At 47.2% G+C, this 17,219-nt stretch overlaps 2 protein-coding genes across 4 annotated transcripts in view; one reads left to right on the top strand and one right to left on the bottom strand.

Moving 5' to 3' along the window:
* Positions 1–17,219, bottom strand: part of LOC117217963 (sex-regulated protein janus-A) — a 105,596-nt gene that overhangs the window by 60,563 nt on the left and 27,814 nt on the right. The window lies entirely within an intron of this gene.
* Positions 1–17,219, top strand: part of LOC117217962 (phosrestin-2) — a 77,384-nt gene that overhangs the window by 33,397 nt on the left and 26,768 nt on the right. For 2 of the 3 annotated variants that reach the window (XM_033465898.2, XM_076525822.1), the window contains exons 4-6: positions 3,068–3,118; positions 8,830–8,965; positions 10,188–10,337. In XM_033465898.2, coding sequence (XP_033321789.2) covers positions 3,068–3,118; positions 8,830–8,965; positions 10,188–10,337 — 337 coding nt within the window. The remainder of the gene's footprint in view (positions 1–3,067; positions 3,119–8,829; positions 8,966–10,187; positions 10,338–17,219) is intronic. The other variant, XM_076525823.1, reaches the window with a different exon arrangement.

Here is a 17,219-nt window from a genome sequence, read left to right as displayed (position 1 = left end):
TGTCAGCAGGTGTGCATACACAGGGGTCGCATTAAAACGCGAGCATGCTCGGTGCACCCGACTTTCGTTGGTTTTACAACGCGTTCGGGTTTTGCAGCCGCCTGGAAAATTGGCTCGCTCGCGGAGAAGTTATTATATGGTGCGGCCATACGGTAGTATAGTGTTCTCACGAGCCTCTTGACGAACTCCTGACCCGACCGTGCGACACTCGTAAAACTCCTCTGGCAGAGTGCTCGTAAGCGTTCGATAAGATCACTCGAGTGTGTTCGAGGCATAGCGAGATCCCGAGCGGCAGAGAGAAAGGGAGAGGGATAAAGAGAGAACGAGAGCGAGAGAGAGAGAGAGAGAGAGAGAGGTCTGGGGAAGATCGTGGATAATGGAACGTCTCTTTTAGACGCGCGACGCGTCGAAAAGACAAAGAAGGGTGTCGTGCATCGTCTGCAAGGATGTCTCTGCTCGGCCATAAATATCTTGGCCTCAACAGGCTGCTGTCCGTGTAAACGCACCGGCAAAGTTGCAGCAACGCTGCGGATAAGAGGCGATAAGACGTAGTGCTCTAGGGGTTTCAACATACTTTGCCGTGGCCAATCAATATCTACAAATTGTGCAGTCGACTCGACGATTCTACGTCTTGACTTCGACAGGGTCGAATAGACATTGAGGCATAATTGTCTAAAAGCTAGTTAGTAGACAGCTGAATTAGCTAAAGAGACCACTCGGAATTCCTTCTTCCACAAGCACAAGCCAATGCCAAAGTCACGAATCTCTCGCCGAAAGCGTTGCAAAGACTGCACTCGGTCTGCCAATAATAAATCGATTGCAGATCTTTGACTTCAGACATTGAGATATAATTGAAGCTTCTACGTTTGTCAGCAAAAAAGCTAGTTAGTAGACACCTGGATTAGCTAAAGAGACCACTCGGAATTCCTTCTTCCACAAGCACGAGCCAATGCTAAAGTCACGAATCTCTCGCCGAAAGGGTTGCAAAGACTGCAGTCAATCTGCCGATAATAAATCGACTGTGGATCTGTATGCCAATTAATGTCAAACCTACCGTGCCGGTTCAAACGATCTATTACACATTTTTTGCTTCGAAGTTGTAGAAAACGACTGACAGAAACAGATTGAATCGACGTCTTAATGCGAGCGGACGTTGCAATAAAAATGGCAAAAAGTCTAAGTAAATTCCGTCTTGGCGACGTTAAAGAGCAACAAATGGCGTTCGAATGACTTTCTAGATCAATTAAGACGCACTAAAGTAAAAGAATCTTTCCTCTCTTAATAGGTATAATAGGTTGAATAAAATATAAGAGCATTCCTTTCTCGCTTCTGTCATAAACGCATAATATTCGCAGCCGAACGGTAGAACAGCACGGCGTATAACAGAGCGCGAAATTCAATCGACGATTTCAACGTTGAAATCGCTAAATTTTTCGGTGAAACGCATCGCGAGTTAAGTGTTATTCACAGGCACTCGGCCGTTTGAAGCTCGAAAGAATTGTTTCCGATCGTTTGTTTCGTAGCGAGGCTCGTGTACAAAGGCTCTCGCGTTTCAGCTTTGAAACGCGAGCCGATGGGGAACGGACGATTATGCGGTGGTGAACAATGGCACCGGTCAATCGCCGATTGAACAAGCGGTTCCGTTAGTGGAAAATAGTTTTAATCGGCAAACGGCGTGCAGCGTGCTCCGCAAGGTGCTCCCATTCTCGGCGGAATGGAAGGACCCCGCCGTCGGGCAGCGGCGATCGCAATATTCCCGCGAGAAAGCAACTGGCGCAAGTACGTTTTTAATTAAAAATTAAATTTAGAAAGTTCCGTTTGCACGGCGCAGGGTGGCCTGAGATTCGCACGTCGCGTCAAGTTGATCGGAAAGTTCGCTTTCTGGTTTTCGTCGCGTACGCGATGCTTCCAGGAAAATAATTGGAACCCTAAGCAAAAGAATACATAGTTTCCGAGTATAGTTACTGTTTATAGATAGTTTATAGTCGATAATTACCGACTTAGGGCAAAGTTGCCTAATATGAAACAAGGAGTTATTGTAAACGATGAAAGTGATTAGGAAGAAAATTGCGACGCGGAGTGTTTCTTTTGCACAAATTTTTACTATTCACATATGCACGGTGAATGGGCCCAAATATGGGCCCATATGGGTCTAATGTACATACAAATTGTTACCGATAGGCTCGCGAAGATCGCGATGCCGAAGATAAAAGCATTTGACACACCCGGTGTGCGCGAAAAAGGCAAACGCGATAAATCTTCTATCAAAACTATGCCGTCCGCAGATCTTAGATATAATTCTTTCGTTTGACGCCGGCATAACAGCTTGGAAATCTTAGATTTAAAAAAAAATTTCGAAGATGGCGGTAATATAAATTCCTAAAATTAAGATATGTCATCCAAGAATTTTCGTATTTAATTCTTAGTTACATAAGCACAATGCTATAGTTAGTTTGCTGCCTTTTAACACCCAAGAAATATAGTTCAGTTATTATTATTTACTGTTATATCAGTTATTATTATATAGTTCAGTTCTGTTATTTCAGTTTGTTAAAATGGCACCAAAGTGGTACCACCGGCATACAACAGATAGTTTTTGCATGGCAGCAGCGTGGTGCCACCGGACGGCATAGTGTTAAAAAGAAAAGGTCGAACTGGGGCTCACATATCAAGAACCCATTTCTCATATCTTAATTTGCATACTTTTAGTTTCTCCTTCGTTACGAAGAAACGGAATTCGTTTCCAGCATTTTTCCAGTAGATCGCGAAGGAATGCATAATTTGGTTTCTAAACGTGCGTCCACTTTTGATAAAAGTGTTCCCATTCGAAAATTATACTTCAAATAACAAAATGCATCTAATATTAGGCACACATTTACCACCTTGTATCTGCTCAGTTATGTTTGCCGAGACTCATGATCACCGACTCGTAATTACCGAATATCGAAGTTGTCCATATTGCCAAAGTTCCCTTAATTTCGCGAAGCATTTCCGATCGAATCGGATGATCCATGGGATATGCCGGGCCAGCCCGTGTAATCGAACACGTTTCTCCTGTGTGTTACAGAAAAGCGGAAACCACCGGGGACAGCGTGTCGGACTCGATCAGCAATCAAAGGTAACTCGGGAACGGGGAGACGGGGTCTCGAGTGCGCGCGCGAGGAATATTATATCTGTTGATTTTTGTCTGCCGGAAAAGCTGCCGCGGCGGTTCGGTATCGAAAGCGCGCGTCGTTCACCCGGAAAATGGAAATTTTCTCCGCCGCGACGTGTCGCGCCGACGCCCGAGAAAACTCGTCGGGGGATTTGTTACGCGTTAACGAACCTCGTTAAAACCGGCTTCAGGCGTGCGTCGCCGTTATTATTAAACCGGGCGAGCCCGCTCGTAGTTCTGTCAGCGGCCTGAAATACAATAACTATAACAATAAATACCCAAAACGCCGTTACACGGGCGCCCGGTATTCGCAGAAAGCTTATTGTATTCCGTTCCCCGCGTTCTGAAACGCGATACCCGGGGAAAACTTCGTGCGTCGGCGGTGCTCCGCGAAACTTCCTGCAACGGTGGAACGGTGTTCGCGCTAACAATTATTAATGATTTATTTACCGGCCCCAGAGATACGCTCGTTCTCTGGATACAGTACGTCGCAATAAAAAATTGCGTTCCGCCGGCGAAGCAGCGGAAACGACGGAAACACGATGCTACGGGTAGATCGTTCGTCTAGACGATGTTCGGGCCAACGGATATTAACGATATACAGGGTGTCCCGAAATTATTGTACAAGCGGGGAGTGAGAGGTTCCTGAGATCATTCGGAGCAACTTTTTCCTTAGCGAAAATGCGATCCACGGCTTCGTTTACGAGTTATTGAACGAAAAACGCTGACCAATGAGAGACCGCGGTCGCGGTCGCTAGGCGGACCGCTAGGCGGCCGAGCCAACGAGCGGTCGAAGTCCAGTTCGGCTGGACCGCCTCGCGCCAGTTAGTCTCGCTTCTCATTGGCCAGCGTTTTTCGTTAATAACTCGTAAACGAAGCCGCGCATTGTATTTTCGTAAAGGAAAAAGTTACTTCAAATAACCTCAGGAATCGATTCAACGAAATAACAATTTCTCGCTTGTACAATAATTTTGAGACACCCCGTATTTGCCGCGCGTGTGTTTCACTCGGCCCCATTGCAATAAAAGGCGGCGATCTTATTTATTTAGCACTCTCGGGACGATCCGGCGGGACAAACGGTGGCGGGACCAGGCATCAACGGAAACGCGATACCCGGGGCGCGGATCGTTTACGGAGATCGGAGGAAGCGCGTAAACCCGGAGGCGTTTCGGGTCCGAGGCCGGAATACGAGGAGGGAAAACAGAGATACGGCTGGCAGGATTTAGTGCCGCATGAAAATCCGCGTTCGCGAACAGTGTTTACCCGATAGCGGCCACGCGGGCGCAGTCCAAGACTTGCCGTCTTGGCAATTGTTCGAGCGACGGTAACGCGACCTTTCGAAGATGTTCTCTTTGTTCTTGTTTCGGCCGTTTATCTAGCCTACAAACACCCGACTCCCGTCATCGGAACTGTCCGCCTCGGTTAGCGTCGTCCGGGGGCGTGCGATGCTAATTAACAGCGCGCCACCGTGTCGTTCGACTTAATTAAAAACCCATAGAATGCAGGATGACTCGCGAAAAGACAGCCCCGGCCCGAGCTTACGGTGCCGGCTTTAATTAAACTGCGCCTGAAATGATCCGAAATTAGCATCAAACGGCACCGAAGCTTATTATCGGCTAGAATCTTGTTATCAGCTGGACAAAAAAAAACAATCTCTTTGTCCTCTGAATGCTATGGATTGCCATCGCAAGGCATCCCCGAGGACCGTATGACGTCAAAGGAAATCAATTGAGGATTAGAAATGGAAAAATCCTCTCTGTGCGCTGCGGTCGGGATTTGTTTTTTATTTTTTTATGTAGCGTAAACGGACCGGTTGACCTTTTCATTTTCTACAAAGATTCGACGGAATAATAGTAATACTAATAATAGTAATAATAATAACAGTAATAGTAATAATAATAATAATAATAATAATAATAATAATAATAATGGCAGTAATAATAGTAGTAATAATAGCAGTAATAACAATGGGATAGAATAACAATTGTTTTGAGCGGATGGAGCGTTTTTGTGTGCTCGAAATCTCGAGAGAGACAAGCTCCTTAATACTGAAAAGTTGTCGAGGATCCTTTTCAACGAGACAGGGAAGAGAAATCTGATTGGAAAATCATAGCGGATCGCTGGAAATAATTCGATCGGTTCGATCAATTTCCACAGATCGCGGTCGGCCTTCATTTATTCACCGACTTAATCCCGAAATCGAGCTATTACCCTATGCAGCACCGAATGCACTCCTCCATGGTTAGAATTACCGGGTTTGTCTGCATCCTCTCTCCTGCATCCGGCGATTATTATCCCGGAGAGTTAGAGCGTGAAGCCACGCGTGTAGCGTGTTTCGATTTTCGTCGGGTATACGATTTTAATGGGCAAGCATCGTCGACAGCTCACGGCAGTTAACATTTTATTCGCCGGAAGCCTGTTTAATGCTTTACCGTTAGTTTAACACATTCCGATCGCTTAAAATTAGTCGCTCGAAATTGTACATTAATGTCACAGAGATTCTGTTTCGCGGCAGGATCTACTATTTTTTTCACAGTTCCCGGAAGTTTTACGCGACTACAGAATTTTTTTCTCAATGGTCCTAGAATCTTTCTGTAATCACCAAAATTATTCTTGCAAGCTCCAGCGACTTATCAAAGCTCCAGGATTTTTTCGAAGAACCTGAATGATTTTCGCAGGTGCTATAATTTTTCTACAAGCTTCAGAATCTTTTTGCAAGGAGCAGCATTTTTTCTCAGGTTCTAGAATTTCTTGCGAACCTTCAGAATTTTCTTTAAAGTTCCTGGAACCTTCCCGCGATCACCAAAATTATCTTTGCAAGCTCTAGCATCTTTCCAAAGCTCCTGGAATTTTTCGAAGAACCTAAATAATATTCGCAGGGGCTATAACTTTTCTACGAGCTTCGGAATCTTTTTGCACGCTCCAGCAGTTTTCCTAAGTTCTAGAATTTTTTCCGAACCTTCAGAATTTTTTTTAAAGTTCCTGGAACCTTCCCGCGATCACCAAAATTATCTTTGCAAGCTCCAGCATCTTACCAAAGCTCCTCGATAGTTCTTTTAAAAACCTAGAAATTTTTCGCAGGTGCTAGATTTTTCTACAGGCTTCACAGTGTACTTGCAAGCTCTAGAATTCATTTCGAAGAACCATGAACATTTCCGCGAGCACCAGAAAAATTTGTTTCAAGCTCCAAGCATCGTTTTCAAAGGATCAAGAAGTTCTTCTCAAGCCCCGAATCTATCCGCTAAAACGCTTCTTCGGATGCGAGAATCCTTCTGCAAGCTCTAGAATTTTCTCCAGCCCTTAGAATTTCTTTTCACAGATCCTAGCACCTCCCATCACGCTCGGGAGAATATTTCGCAAGTCTCGGAGCACTTTCGCAGTCTCCAAGCTTTAAATCCATCCACATTCCCTGGACCATTTCCAACCCCGAAATCTGTCCGCAGTTCCAAAATTTTGTTACAGACGCGTTGGGCACGCATCGCCGACCATTCTGCGTTCTATTCGAACAAACTCTGTCCCGCAAACAGCACGTTCGTCGCGCCGGTGTAGTTCGCACGCTCGAACAAAATACATGACACGCCGGTGAAATAATAGTATCTTGGGTGCTCGCGAAGCGAGCTTGCGCACGACAGAACGTTCGCGTCGTCGCGTCGAAAGGAATCGTATCATCGGGATGCCGGTGTTTCGTGCATAATTGCAGCGACAACGCTAGCTTCTCGCGACGAGCGTGTTTACGGGAATAGGCGCACCGTAACCGGGGGAGGCGCGAAGGGAAACCATCGCTGCGGGGGATGGTTGGCTTTGTTTGGACGGACGGGCGCGCGGCAAAATATTGTTTCAAGATGCTCGCAGGGTGGTCAAGGCGTGGAGAGACGCGGGCGAACCCTCGAAAAATATTTATGCTGCCAGCGGAGAACGAGTTTCGCGGTTTTCCACGCGAAACGTCAACGCGCGCCCCGATTAATAACCGAGTTTCCGACACGCGCGCGTCCTCGCGATCGAGCCCGGCGTTAACAATAACGGATAATGCATCGTCCCCGCCGTAATTATTAAGCGACGCCCGATGATTCCGAGTAAACACGCGGCGATCGCAAAAAAATCACCGTCGATCGTAACCGGTTGCGAATAATAATGATCTATACGATGGGAAGGGTTTCGCGGAACCGAGGCAAATTGAAACGAATTGCCGCCGAACCCTCTAATGGAGCCGGCAGACTGCAGGACACGTTCGAATGGAAATAAAACGCGGCCCGCGCTAATTAGTCGCGTCGGGGCACCGTCACGCCACGTTGCTCGTACCGTCGATTCGATTCCAATATATCGACGTTGATAACAAACAACCCGATGCACGTTTTCCGCAGCTACCGTCCCTTTCGTCGGAATCATTCTCATTGTGGAATCATTTTACGTTGTTCAGAATTTTTTCGCAGCACCAGGAACGTTCTTCGCGGGTGCTGGTATCCTACTTCGGGCTCTGGAATCATTTTTGTGAACTCTAGAATTTGGTCTAACTGTCTCTAAAATTTGTCCACAGATCCCAGAATTATTTTCGCTGTTCGTAGAATTCTTTCGCATCGCCCAGAATTTCTTTGCTAACCCTAAACTATTTTCGCAGGTGCTAGCATCTCTCCGCGGAATTATTTTCGCGAACTCTACAATTATTTCGCCGTTCCTGGAATTTTTTTACAAATCCCAGAATAAGTTTCTCTAGTCCTAGAATTATTTTACATCGTGTTTAGAGTTTTTTCCTTGTCCGCAAAACAATTTCCATACGTACTAGAATCTTTCTATCAAATCCAGGATCGTTTCAGCGAGCTACAGAATTTGTTCACGGCCGCTCAAAATTTTACATGCACATTTTGCAGTCGGCTACAATTTTTCCGCCGACTCTGGAACCATTTTCGCAGACTCTTGAATTTTTTCGCAGCCCTTGGAATTTTATTCCGAGCCATTCAAGTACTCCCCGAAGTCCTCGAAATCATTCTACGAACGCGAGAATTTATAGTCCGTCCCTGGGAATTGTTTGAAGCGATGTTCGCAATTGCAAATTCATTTCACTGATATCGATGTTACGGAGTCCGACAGACTCGCTCCACTGTAAATGCTATTGCTAATTAGCATGAGTGGATCCGGAAGTTGTTACTTCGAGTGCCTTCCTCTCCCCTTGTCGCCCGTAACGTGTGCAATGCCCGTGACATTTACCTTCTGCAGGATGTTCCATAATTATGTTAACACTCGGAAAGGGGTGATTCCTGAGGTCATTTGAAGTAACTTTTTCCTTTACAAAAATGTTCTTCGAGGTATCGTTAACGAGTTATTAACGAAAAACAGTGACCAATGAGATGCGAGCTTGACAGGCGCGAGGCGGTCCCGCGCGAGGCCCAGTTCCGTGCATTGGCTCGGCTGTCACGCGCCAGCTGATCTCGCCTTTCATTGGTCAACGTTTTTCGTTAATAACTCGGAAACGAAGCCGCGGATCGCAATTTCGCTAAGGAAAAAGTTGCTCCAAATGATCTCAGGAACCCCTCACTTCCCTTAAGTACCATAACTTTGGGATACCCTGTATCTTAGCGTGTAGTTGTCGAGACAGCATTTCGAGTTAAAATAGTCGATAATAATCAATTTTTCCGCGCGGTGTGCGCGTTTATGGCTGTAATCTCCCGTTGTTTGTTCAGGTTGTACAAGAAACTGTCACCGAACAACAAGCTCACGTTGTACCTGCCCACCAGAGATCTGATAGTGAGCGAGACGAAGATCGACAAGCTGTACGGCGTGGTGGTTGTGGATCCTGACTACTTGCAGACCAAAAGCGTAAGAGAGAGAGAGAGAGAGAGAGAGAGAGAGAGAGAGAGAGAAAGAAATTACTGCACCAATTCGTCAGTTTGTTACTAACCCGATTCGTCTTGATCGCGGACCAACCCGTTTCTCGGGTCACGTAACTGATTCCCGCTCGGCGAATCGGGTTACTAACAAGTTCGCCCTGGCTAAGAGACCCCTGCTTAATTCCCTTCACGAATTTCTGCGTCGACGAGCACGTCTAACGATAGTTACATCCGAAGTTTCGCGTTGAATTTACGGATCCGGGGGCCAGACCCGTGATCCTTTAGCTGTAATTCGCGGTTAGGCTGCCGCGATTTCGCCAGAAATTTCGAAATTTTCTTCTGCGACTCTGTCGCTGCGTTGCTTCTCTTTCATCGTACACGAGAATAGGTCCTTTGTACGCCCTGAAAAGCGTGTCACGATAGAATACTTCCTTAACCTTACCCCAGCAAAACTCGAGCTACTATGTCAAGATACGAAAGTTTAGCTGGTCGAATGAAATCGATGTCAGTCCGTAAATTAATCCATAAATCCATCGATTGATTCTCGAACATTAGAATAATCCCCGGAGAAGTCTGAACGTTTCGTTACGGATTCTCGATCTTGGGATATACAGAGTGTCCCAAAAATGTCTCGCAATCCGACAGTGGCGGGTTCCTCGGATCATTTGAAGCAACTTCTTCCTTTACAAAGATTTTCTCCGAGGCACCGTTAACGAGTTATCAACGAAAAAGCAGTGACCAATAAGAATCGAGTACGGCTGACGCGAGGCGGCCCAGCCAACCAGCGCACGAAGTCCAGTTCCGCTCATTGGCTCGGTCGCCTCGCGCCATCCGAGTTTGCCTCTCATTGGTCACTGTTTTTCGTTAATAACTCGTTAACGGTGCCTCGGAGAAAATTTTTGTAAAGGAAGAAGTTGCTTCAAATGATCTGAGAAACCCGCCATTTCCGGATTGCGAGACATTTTCGGGACACCCTGTACGTCGTCGATTATTTGAAGCGTCTTCTCGGTGCTCGAGATAGTTGTACAATGAGATCGGAAGCAGCGATCACCGCCGTTACCGAACCGCCGGATAATTGCTGGAAAGATTTAATGGTCGCGTTCCGCGGCCGGCGCGCTAACGAACGCGCGCGCGCGCGCGCACGCAATTTACTTGTCGGTGAGGCCTGTTTACTAATTAGCCACCGGCCGGCCGGGGGGGCGTGTTCGCAGGTGTACGGCCAAATTACGTTGACTTTTCGCTACGGCCGGGAGGACGAGGAGGTAATGGGATTGAAATTCTGCAACGAGGTGGTGATGTGTGTCGCCCAATTGTACCCGCCGTACGGCGGAGCCGAACGCCTCGAGACGACGCCGCTTCAGGTATGTGATGTTTGTATTTGTACGGAAAATACGATTAGCACTTCCGCGCTGTCCACGCATCGCTCGGTAATTAACGGCTCGAGCAGGCTCGACGGTGGAAACACATTGATGTCGCGTCACGTGAAATCGCATGCTGTCACGTTGCACATGTTCCCGCTAAATATGCGACAACTATTTAAGTTATCCGTACATCGTGTTATGTCGTACGCGCATCAGCTCCGTTAATAACGGAGCGTGAAACATCGAGGAATAATTGTTCCGACTGGGAGGAAGATATGGAAAATGTTACAAGTTTTGTGACCGCCGGGATAAGGTGCACAGATATACAAGAAAAAGACTGCTTAAAAGACTGCACACTGCTCAAAATAATTACAGCATAAACTTTGGATAAAAAGACGGTCGGACCGTTCAGTGGTTCGTTACCGCTAAAAGAGAATTTAGAGCATACACAGTCGTCGCATTTCGATATCAGTACATTTTTTAATGTTTTTCCCCTCCCTTTATTTTCCTTCTGTCGTTCTATTCAGGCGTTCGATAAGAATTTTTGAACTTCGATCGTCGACATGTGTGCGTACAGTTGCACTTCTCCGAACAGAATTCATTTGCAATCTTCTTTTCAGCGAACAAGCCAAGTTGCCGCGACTCGTTTTAGTCCTCGCGTTACGAACTGCAAATTATTCGTATCCTGTCTCCGCGCCGCAAAAACCCTCCGCAGCGAAGGGTTAATCCGTCGGACGAGAAAAATTCAGGCGCGTTCTTCATCGATGTCAGAGACTTTAACGATCCTTTTTTTCTCTTAAAAAAAAAAGTGCAATCAACAGGCGCGTTTGCCAGCATCTCAAATGGAAGCCCGAATTTGATTTGCCGACGGAAATTGGGACGTCGAGGGGTAAACAGAAATATTTGAATTTCTGTTTCGCGTATGGAAACAATGGCGGTGATCAGAGGCAAATTACATTGGTCCGCGACTCGGGTCACAAAAGCCCGGCGGGACGACCAAATTTGTTTCCTTTTCCGTGCGATAATTTCCGATAAAATAGTTTACGACGGTTGATTAGTCAAAGCGGCACGCGTCGGAACGACGAACGACAGCGGTTCGTCGAAAAGCAACGGCCGAATCGATGGTTCCGCGGTGGTTGGATTACACCGGGAGCTCCGGAGGGGTTGTTCGTCAATTCGTGAAATCTTCCCGGGGGCTCGGCTCTCCCGCGATCAATGAAAATTTAATAAAGACATCGAGAGCGTGTGAAACGTACTCGGCCGCGCACCGCGCCGCGCCGCGTCCGCCAACCGATAACAGAGCGCAACGTTTTCATAACTCGCCGTTAAATTCCGGAAAATTGAAAATATCCCGCGTATTTGCGCGACGAGTTGATTTTCCCGTCGATACCCGATCACTCGGTCAACGACGGCTATCCGATAACCGTCGATGATTGCCGGCTCTCCGACTGTTTACCCAGCGCAGGCAACGCGAACGCGTAAACTACCGTTGCGGGCCAAATTTCCTACATCGAAATTATTAATAATTCAATTTTCTGTATCGATCCGCTGCGGGCCATTTGCCGCTTCGTCGCGAGCTGATTTCGATCGACATGCGTCACAGAGCTGCACTTCGAGCTGCGCTTCCGCCAGCACGGCGGAAAGATTGTAACGAACGTTGACAAGCAATTCTAATCAATTTAATCACCAGTGGCATTTGTCGATGCTGGTCAATATGCCCGTACGGAACCAGCATACTTGCAGTTTTCAATTTTTCGTTAGCTCCTTCAGCTACGGAACATTCGAAATTGAGTTGCCAATAGGTCTCGGAATCATCGATGCGCTAAGCAGGCGTGTCTTAGGCAGAGAGGGCGTGTCTTAGACCGAGTGGGCGTGGCTTCGCAGCTCCGCGGTGCTCTTTCAGACGCCACTGTCGCTCGGCGATTTGTATTCGAATTCATTCGAAGCTGTCACGACGTGGCAACGTTTAGGGGACGATTGCAGCGATTCTGGCCGCAATATTGAGCACAGTGGCGGCGTTGGTTCAGCGCAAACGTTGAGACAATGCTAGCCGAATCGTCAATATAGAAGCAATAACCAACCGGCGGTGGCTTACGAGTGGATTTTCCGGTGGAAATTAATGAAGCACTTCGGGAGCGTGTTATTCAGGCTGGCAGCTCAGAAGGGCGCGAGTAACTAATCAACGAAATAAGCCACTTGGCTCAGCAATCAATTTCGCGCTCCGGTAATTAGAAACTTGCGTACGGAGCGACGACTGGAAATCACATTGCGGCGGCAAGTGTCTAACATGCCGCCGGTTATATCGAGAAGTTTCCGTCGTGCCAGAAGGTAGACTTCGTAATAGTAATCGCGCTCGACTGCTTAGGCACTCCTCAAAGATGAACACTTGAAAAACAGTTCGGCTTCCGCGCGGTCCGACGCAGCTGTCACCGGCGCGCAAAAAAGAAGATCGTTCTATTTCCTAGTTTCCTCTGTATATTAGTTCGTCGAAATTCCGATTCGCGGCTAATTGCTTTCCCGTGTTACTCGCTGGTCCCCGGTTTGTCGCCGGCGGCGAAATTATTCTCGGCATGAAATATGCTCCGGTGATTGAAGTTTTTTCAGCCTGGACGGTTATGAACACCGGTGACAGGTTCGTAACCCGCGGAGAAGAACGAAAAAGGTAGCAATCCGAATTGTCATCGAACGAGAGCGACGCGACATCTTCATGGGAAATCCGTGCATCTCCATAATTGACAATCGCGGAACCGTCGAAGTGAAATTTTTGTTTTGCCGTACGAAACCTTTTGCCTATCGACAACCGGCCAACTGCACGCCCCGGCCTCGACTCGCGTTTAAAATTGTTTTTCGATCCTTTCGGCGCGTGTCGCTGCGGAAACGCTGCACAAAAGTCACGCGCGCGGCTGCAGCCCAAAAAGGAAAAAAAAAATAAAAGCGGAATAAAACGGCCGCCGGGTTTCTTTCGCCGAGCCCGCATCAGTTCCGACGATGCTCGAACGATAAACGAAACGAACATATGATTACCGGAGCTCTCTCTCTCTCTCTCTCTCTCTCTCGCTCTCTCGCGAGCCGTTAAAACGCGTACGCGCGTTTCCCCGCGTCGGATGAAACGGAACGCTGTGCAGGATTCGATGCGTGGCGTCGTTTTTAATGAAAGTGCCGCTCTAAACCGCCCTCGCAGCACAAAGGGTTCGGTCACGGAATCATAAACGCATCGTTTCGTAGCGTGCTCGTCGACCGAGGATTATCGTTAACTGCGAGAACAGCAACGTTTACGACGGTTTTACGGGCCAGCCGCGAATCAAAGGGCGCCTCGCCCGGCAAGGTGTCGTTTCTTATTGCGTGATAAGTCCCGTCGGCCACCGACGTGCCTTGATCCATTCGTGCTCCACGATCGAATTATTAATCCGATTGTTATTCGAAGCAACACGCAACCACGGTGAATTAGCTTTTCCTTGGACTTTATAGTCGCCGATCCTCGCGGCTCGTTTTTATAATCGCCGATCGTCAACGGTTACGAGAAGTAGCCAACAATTATGGGAATAATCGTATCTATCTCTCACTCTCTCTCTCTCTCTCTCTCTCTCTCTCTCTCTCTCTCTTAAAATAATCCATCTTTGTTTACAAGCCGAGGGGCAATCGGAGAGAATTTAGCATAACGTGCGCTCATTCATCGATTTTATGAATCGTCCATTTCATTCTTGCGGAGTTCAAGGCGTATTACTCAATGTAATTTCATCTATTGTCCATTTTTGTTTACGAGCCTAGGGTCAATTGAAGAGAATTTACCGTAGCGTGCACTCATTCATCGATTTTATGAATCGTCCATTTCATTCTTTCAGAGTTCAAGGCGTATTACTCAATACAATTTCGCCCATTGTCCATTTTTGTTTACAAGCCGAGAGACAATAGCAGAGAAGTTAGCGTAGCGTGTGCTCATTCACCGATTTTATGAATCGTCCATTGCAGTCTTTCAGAGTTCAAGGCGTATTACTCAATACAATTTCATCCATTGTCCATTTTTGTTTACAAACCGAGAGACAATAGCAGAGAAGTTAGCGTAACGTGCGCTCATTCACTGATTTTTTCAATCGTCCGCTGCACTCTTTCAAACGGAGTTAAAGGCGTATTGCTCGATATAATTTCGCAACATTGTTACATTTTTATTTTGTTATATTCAGGACTGATTATCTTACTTTTTATTTAACCTTGTATCGATCCATTCTAAACGTCCGCATCTTCTTTTTTTATTTCGCAACTAATAGGCAACTTCCCGTACAAACTTGAAAACTGAATGAAGCAAATTTTGCCTAATCGACGCTTAATTTGTGCACAAGAATGGACAATTTGGGAAGAGAAGATACGATTATGCAAGCCTCGCGGCTCGTTTTCATAGCTTCCGATTGTCGCCAATTCTAAAAACGAGGCCGCAGACTTCGTACAATCGTCTCGAATTGTCCATTTTCGTTTCCAAGCCGAGCGTCAATTGGGGAGAATTTGCAGTAAATATTTTCGAAACGTCCGACAACTTCTCGACGACCGATATTCCCTGGTCGTTCCCATCCAGAAATATTCGTCCCGTTCTCATTAAACAAGGTCCCTTCAAGTCTCTAAATAGAGTAAATTTTGCCTAATCGACGCTTAATTTGTGCACAAGAATGGACAATTTGGGAAGAGAAGATACGATTATGCGAGCCTCGCGGCTCGTTTTCATAGCTTCCGATTGTCGCCAATTCTAAAAACGTGGCCGCAGGCTTCGTACAATCGTCTCGAATTGTCCATTTTCGTTTCCAAGCCGAGCGTCAATTGGGGAGAATTTGCAGCAAACGCTTTCGAAACGTCCGACAACTTCTCGACGACCGATATTCCCTGGTCGTTCCTATCCAGAAATATTCGCCCCGTTCTCATTAAACAAGGTCCCTTCAAGTTTCTAAATAGAGTAAATTTTGCCTAATCGACGCTTAATTTGTGCACAAGAATGGACAATTTGGGAAGAGAAGATACGATTACTCGAGCCTTGCGGCTCGTTTTCATAGCTTCCGATTGTCGCCAATTCTAAAAACGTGGCCGCAGGGTTCGTACAATCGTCTCGAATTGTCCATTTTCGTTTCCAAGCCGAGCGTCAATTAGGGAGAGTTTGCAGTAAACACTTTCGAACAACATTTCCGACAACTTCTTGACGACCGATATTCCCTGGTCGTTCCCATCCAGAAATATTCGCCCCGTTCTCATTAAACAAGGTCCCTTCAAGTCTCGCTCCACATAGTTTCTTCGGCCAAGCTTTGACGCGCTCAGAGCAACGAAACCTTTATGTTCGGAGCCGGGTACGTCAACGCAGAAGGGTTGCCGGCGAACGGTTCGCTGCATGTTGTTTCGGTGACGTCGTATCGGTTTACAAGGCTCACGGGGTCCCTGTGTAACGCCGTGTGCCATAAGCTTAACGGTTCATTTCCGAACGGATCAACGATCTATCGAGTCCCTTATCGACTCGTTCGTTTAAACCGTCCACAGTTATCAGACCGGCGTAACGAGCCCGGCTCGTTATTGGTTCCGTACGGACGCGTGATTGGTATTCGTCCCAGCTGCTATCCGCTATCGATATTACATTTTCCGACAGCGGATCCTCGGCAGTCGGCCACCCTTCGCTCGAGCGAGTCCGCGAAAGCGGCTCCTCGATTTTCAGCAATATCTCCGGCGCATCGCGTCTCCGCGCTGCAAAAAATTCCAGCCGTTTTTCCAGCAGCTACTTTCCAGGCACGAGCGCCCGATGCATAAATTGAGTGAGAAGAGCGCGCGGCGATCGACCGTTTTCCGAGAATGTTCATTAATCGATTAGTGAGACCGTTTTAGCACGAACGTTTTCCACGAAAATGCATCCGGACGTTTCAATTCGAATTCGATCGAATAGAATGCTTCTGGATTCGCGAAACTGCCGAGGGCTGAGCTGCCGTGACAGTGAAACCGTCAAGTTGCGACAACATTGTCCTTGAAAGTTGCCGCCAATTAAAACAGCTCGAAACCGTCCGGGGCTCGTAATGGTTCGGTATTTCGAACGCAGTCGTCTGGAAAACCGAAACTTTCGCGAAGGGATCGGTGTCCGCTTCGTGCGGCAACAGCCGGCGAACTTTCTCGGTCTGGTTGCAACTTGAACGAGAAGTTCCGGCGCGTCCCGGTGCATCGCCTGCGGCATGCGTCCCCCGAATTGTTCGGCGTTGATCGTAAATATCCGCGCGGTTAGACCGCGACGTGGTCTCGATCTTAACCCTTTGCACCGTTAAAATTGTTGCATCACGTTCCAAGATAATTTTTATATTATAAAAGTCTAGACGTACAAAAATGGTTAAAAGTCTAGCTGTTGCACGAGTCGCAAGACTATAAATTTCATATGCATAAAATGCACTTTGTTGTATAAAATGGAAATACCATAAGTCGGAGAAATTGATTTAGATTTACAGTTAAAATCGATTCGAGTGCAAAGGGTTAATTGGGCCCTGAAGCGGCGGACATCGCAAGGTCGGCGAATGTGGAATCCCTTCGATCCCGCAATCTTTCGGCGAGGAGGATCGATAATCGATCCCCGGGTTCCGCCTCGGTGACCGACGAACCGTTCGATTCGCGAACGAGTTCTCGTAAAACGCAACCTCGGCCCCGGGTAATTGCAAACTTTATCGTCGCGCGCCTTTCCCGCGTAACGTTTGCTTAAGGCTCGAGCGGAACGGGGAACGGGATTAGAACGCGAGCGGGACCGTAAAGAACCGCGGCCCCGGATCACGTCCAATTAACGAGCAGAAAACCGGAGGAAACGTCGCGGCAAACATAAAATTGAAATTTCTCTGTTACGGAATAGTTTCCGACTGTCCGTTCCGTTTATCCGTTTGTTCG

This window comes from Megalopta genalis, chromosome 1 (assembly GCF_051020955.1).
Source record: "Megalopta genalis isolate 19385.01 chromosome 1, iyMegGena1_principal, whole genome shotgun sequence".
Classification (NCBI taxonomy): domain Eukaryota; kingdom Metazoa; phylum Arthropoda; class Insecta; order Hymenoptera; family Halictidae; genus Megalopta; species Megalopta genalis.
This window is presented reverse-complemented; position numbering and strand designations above follow the sequence as displayed.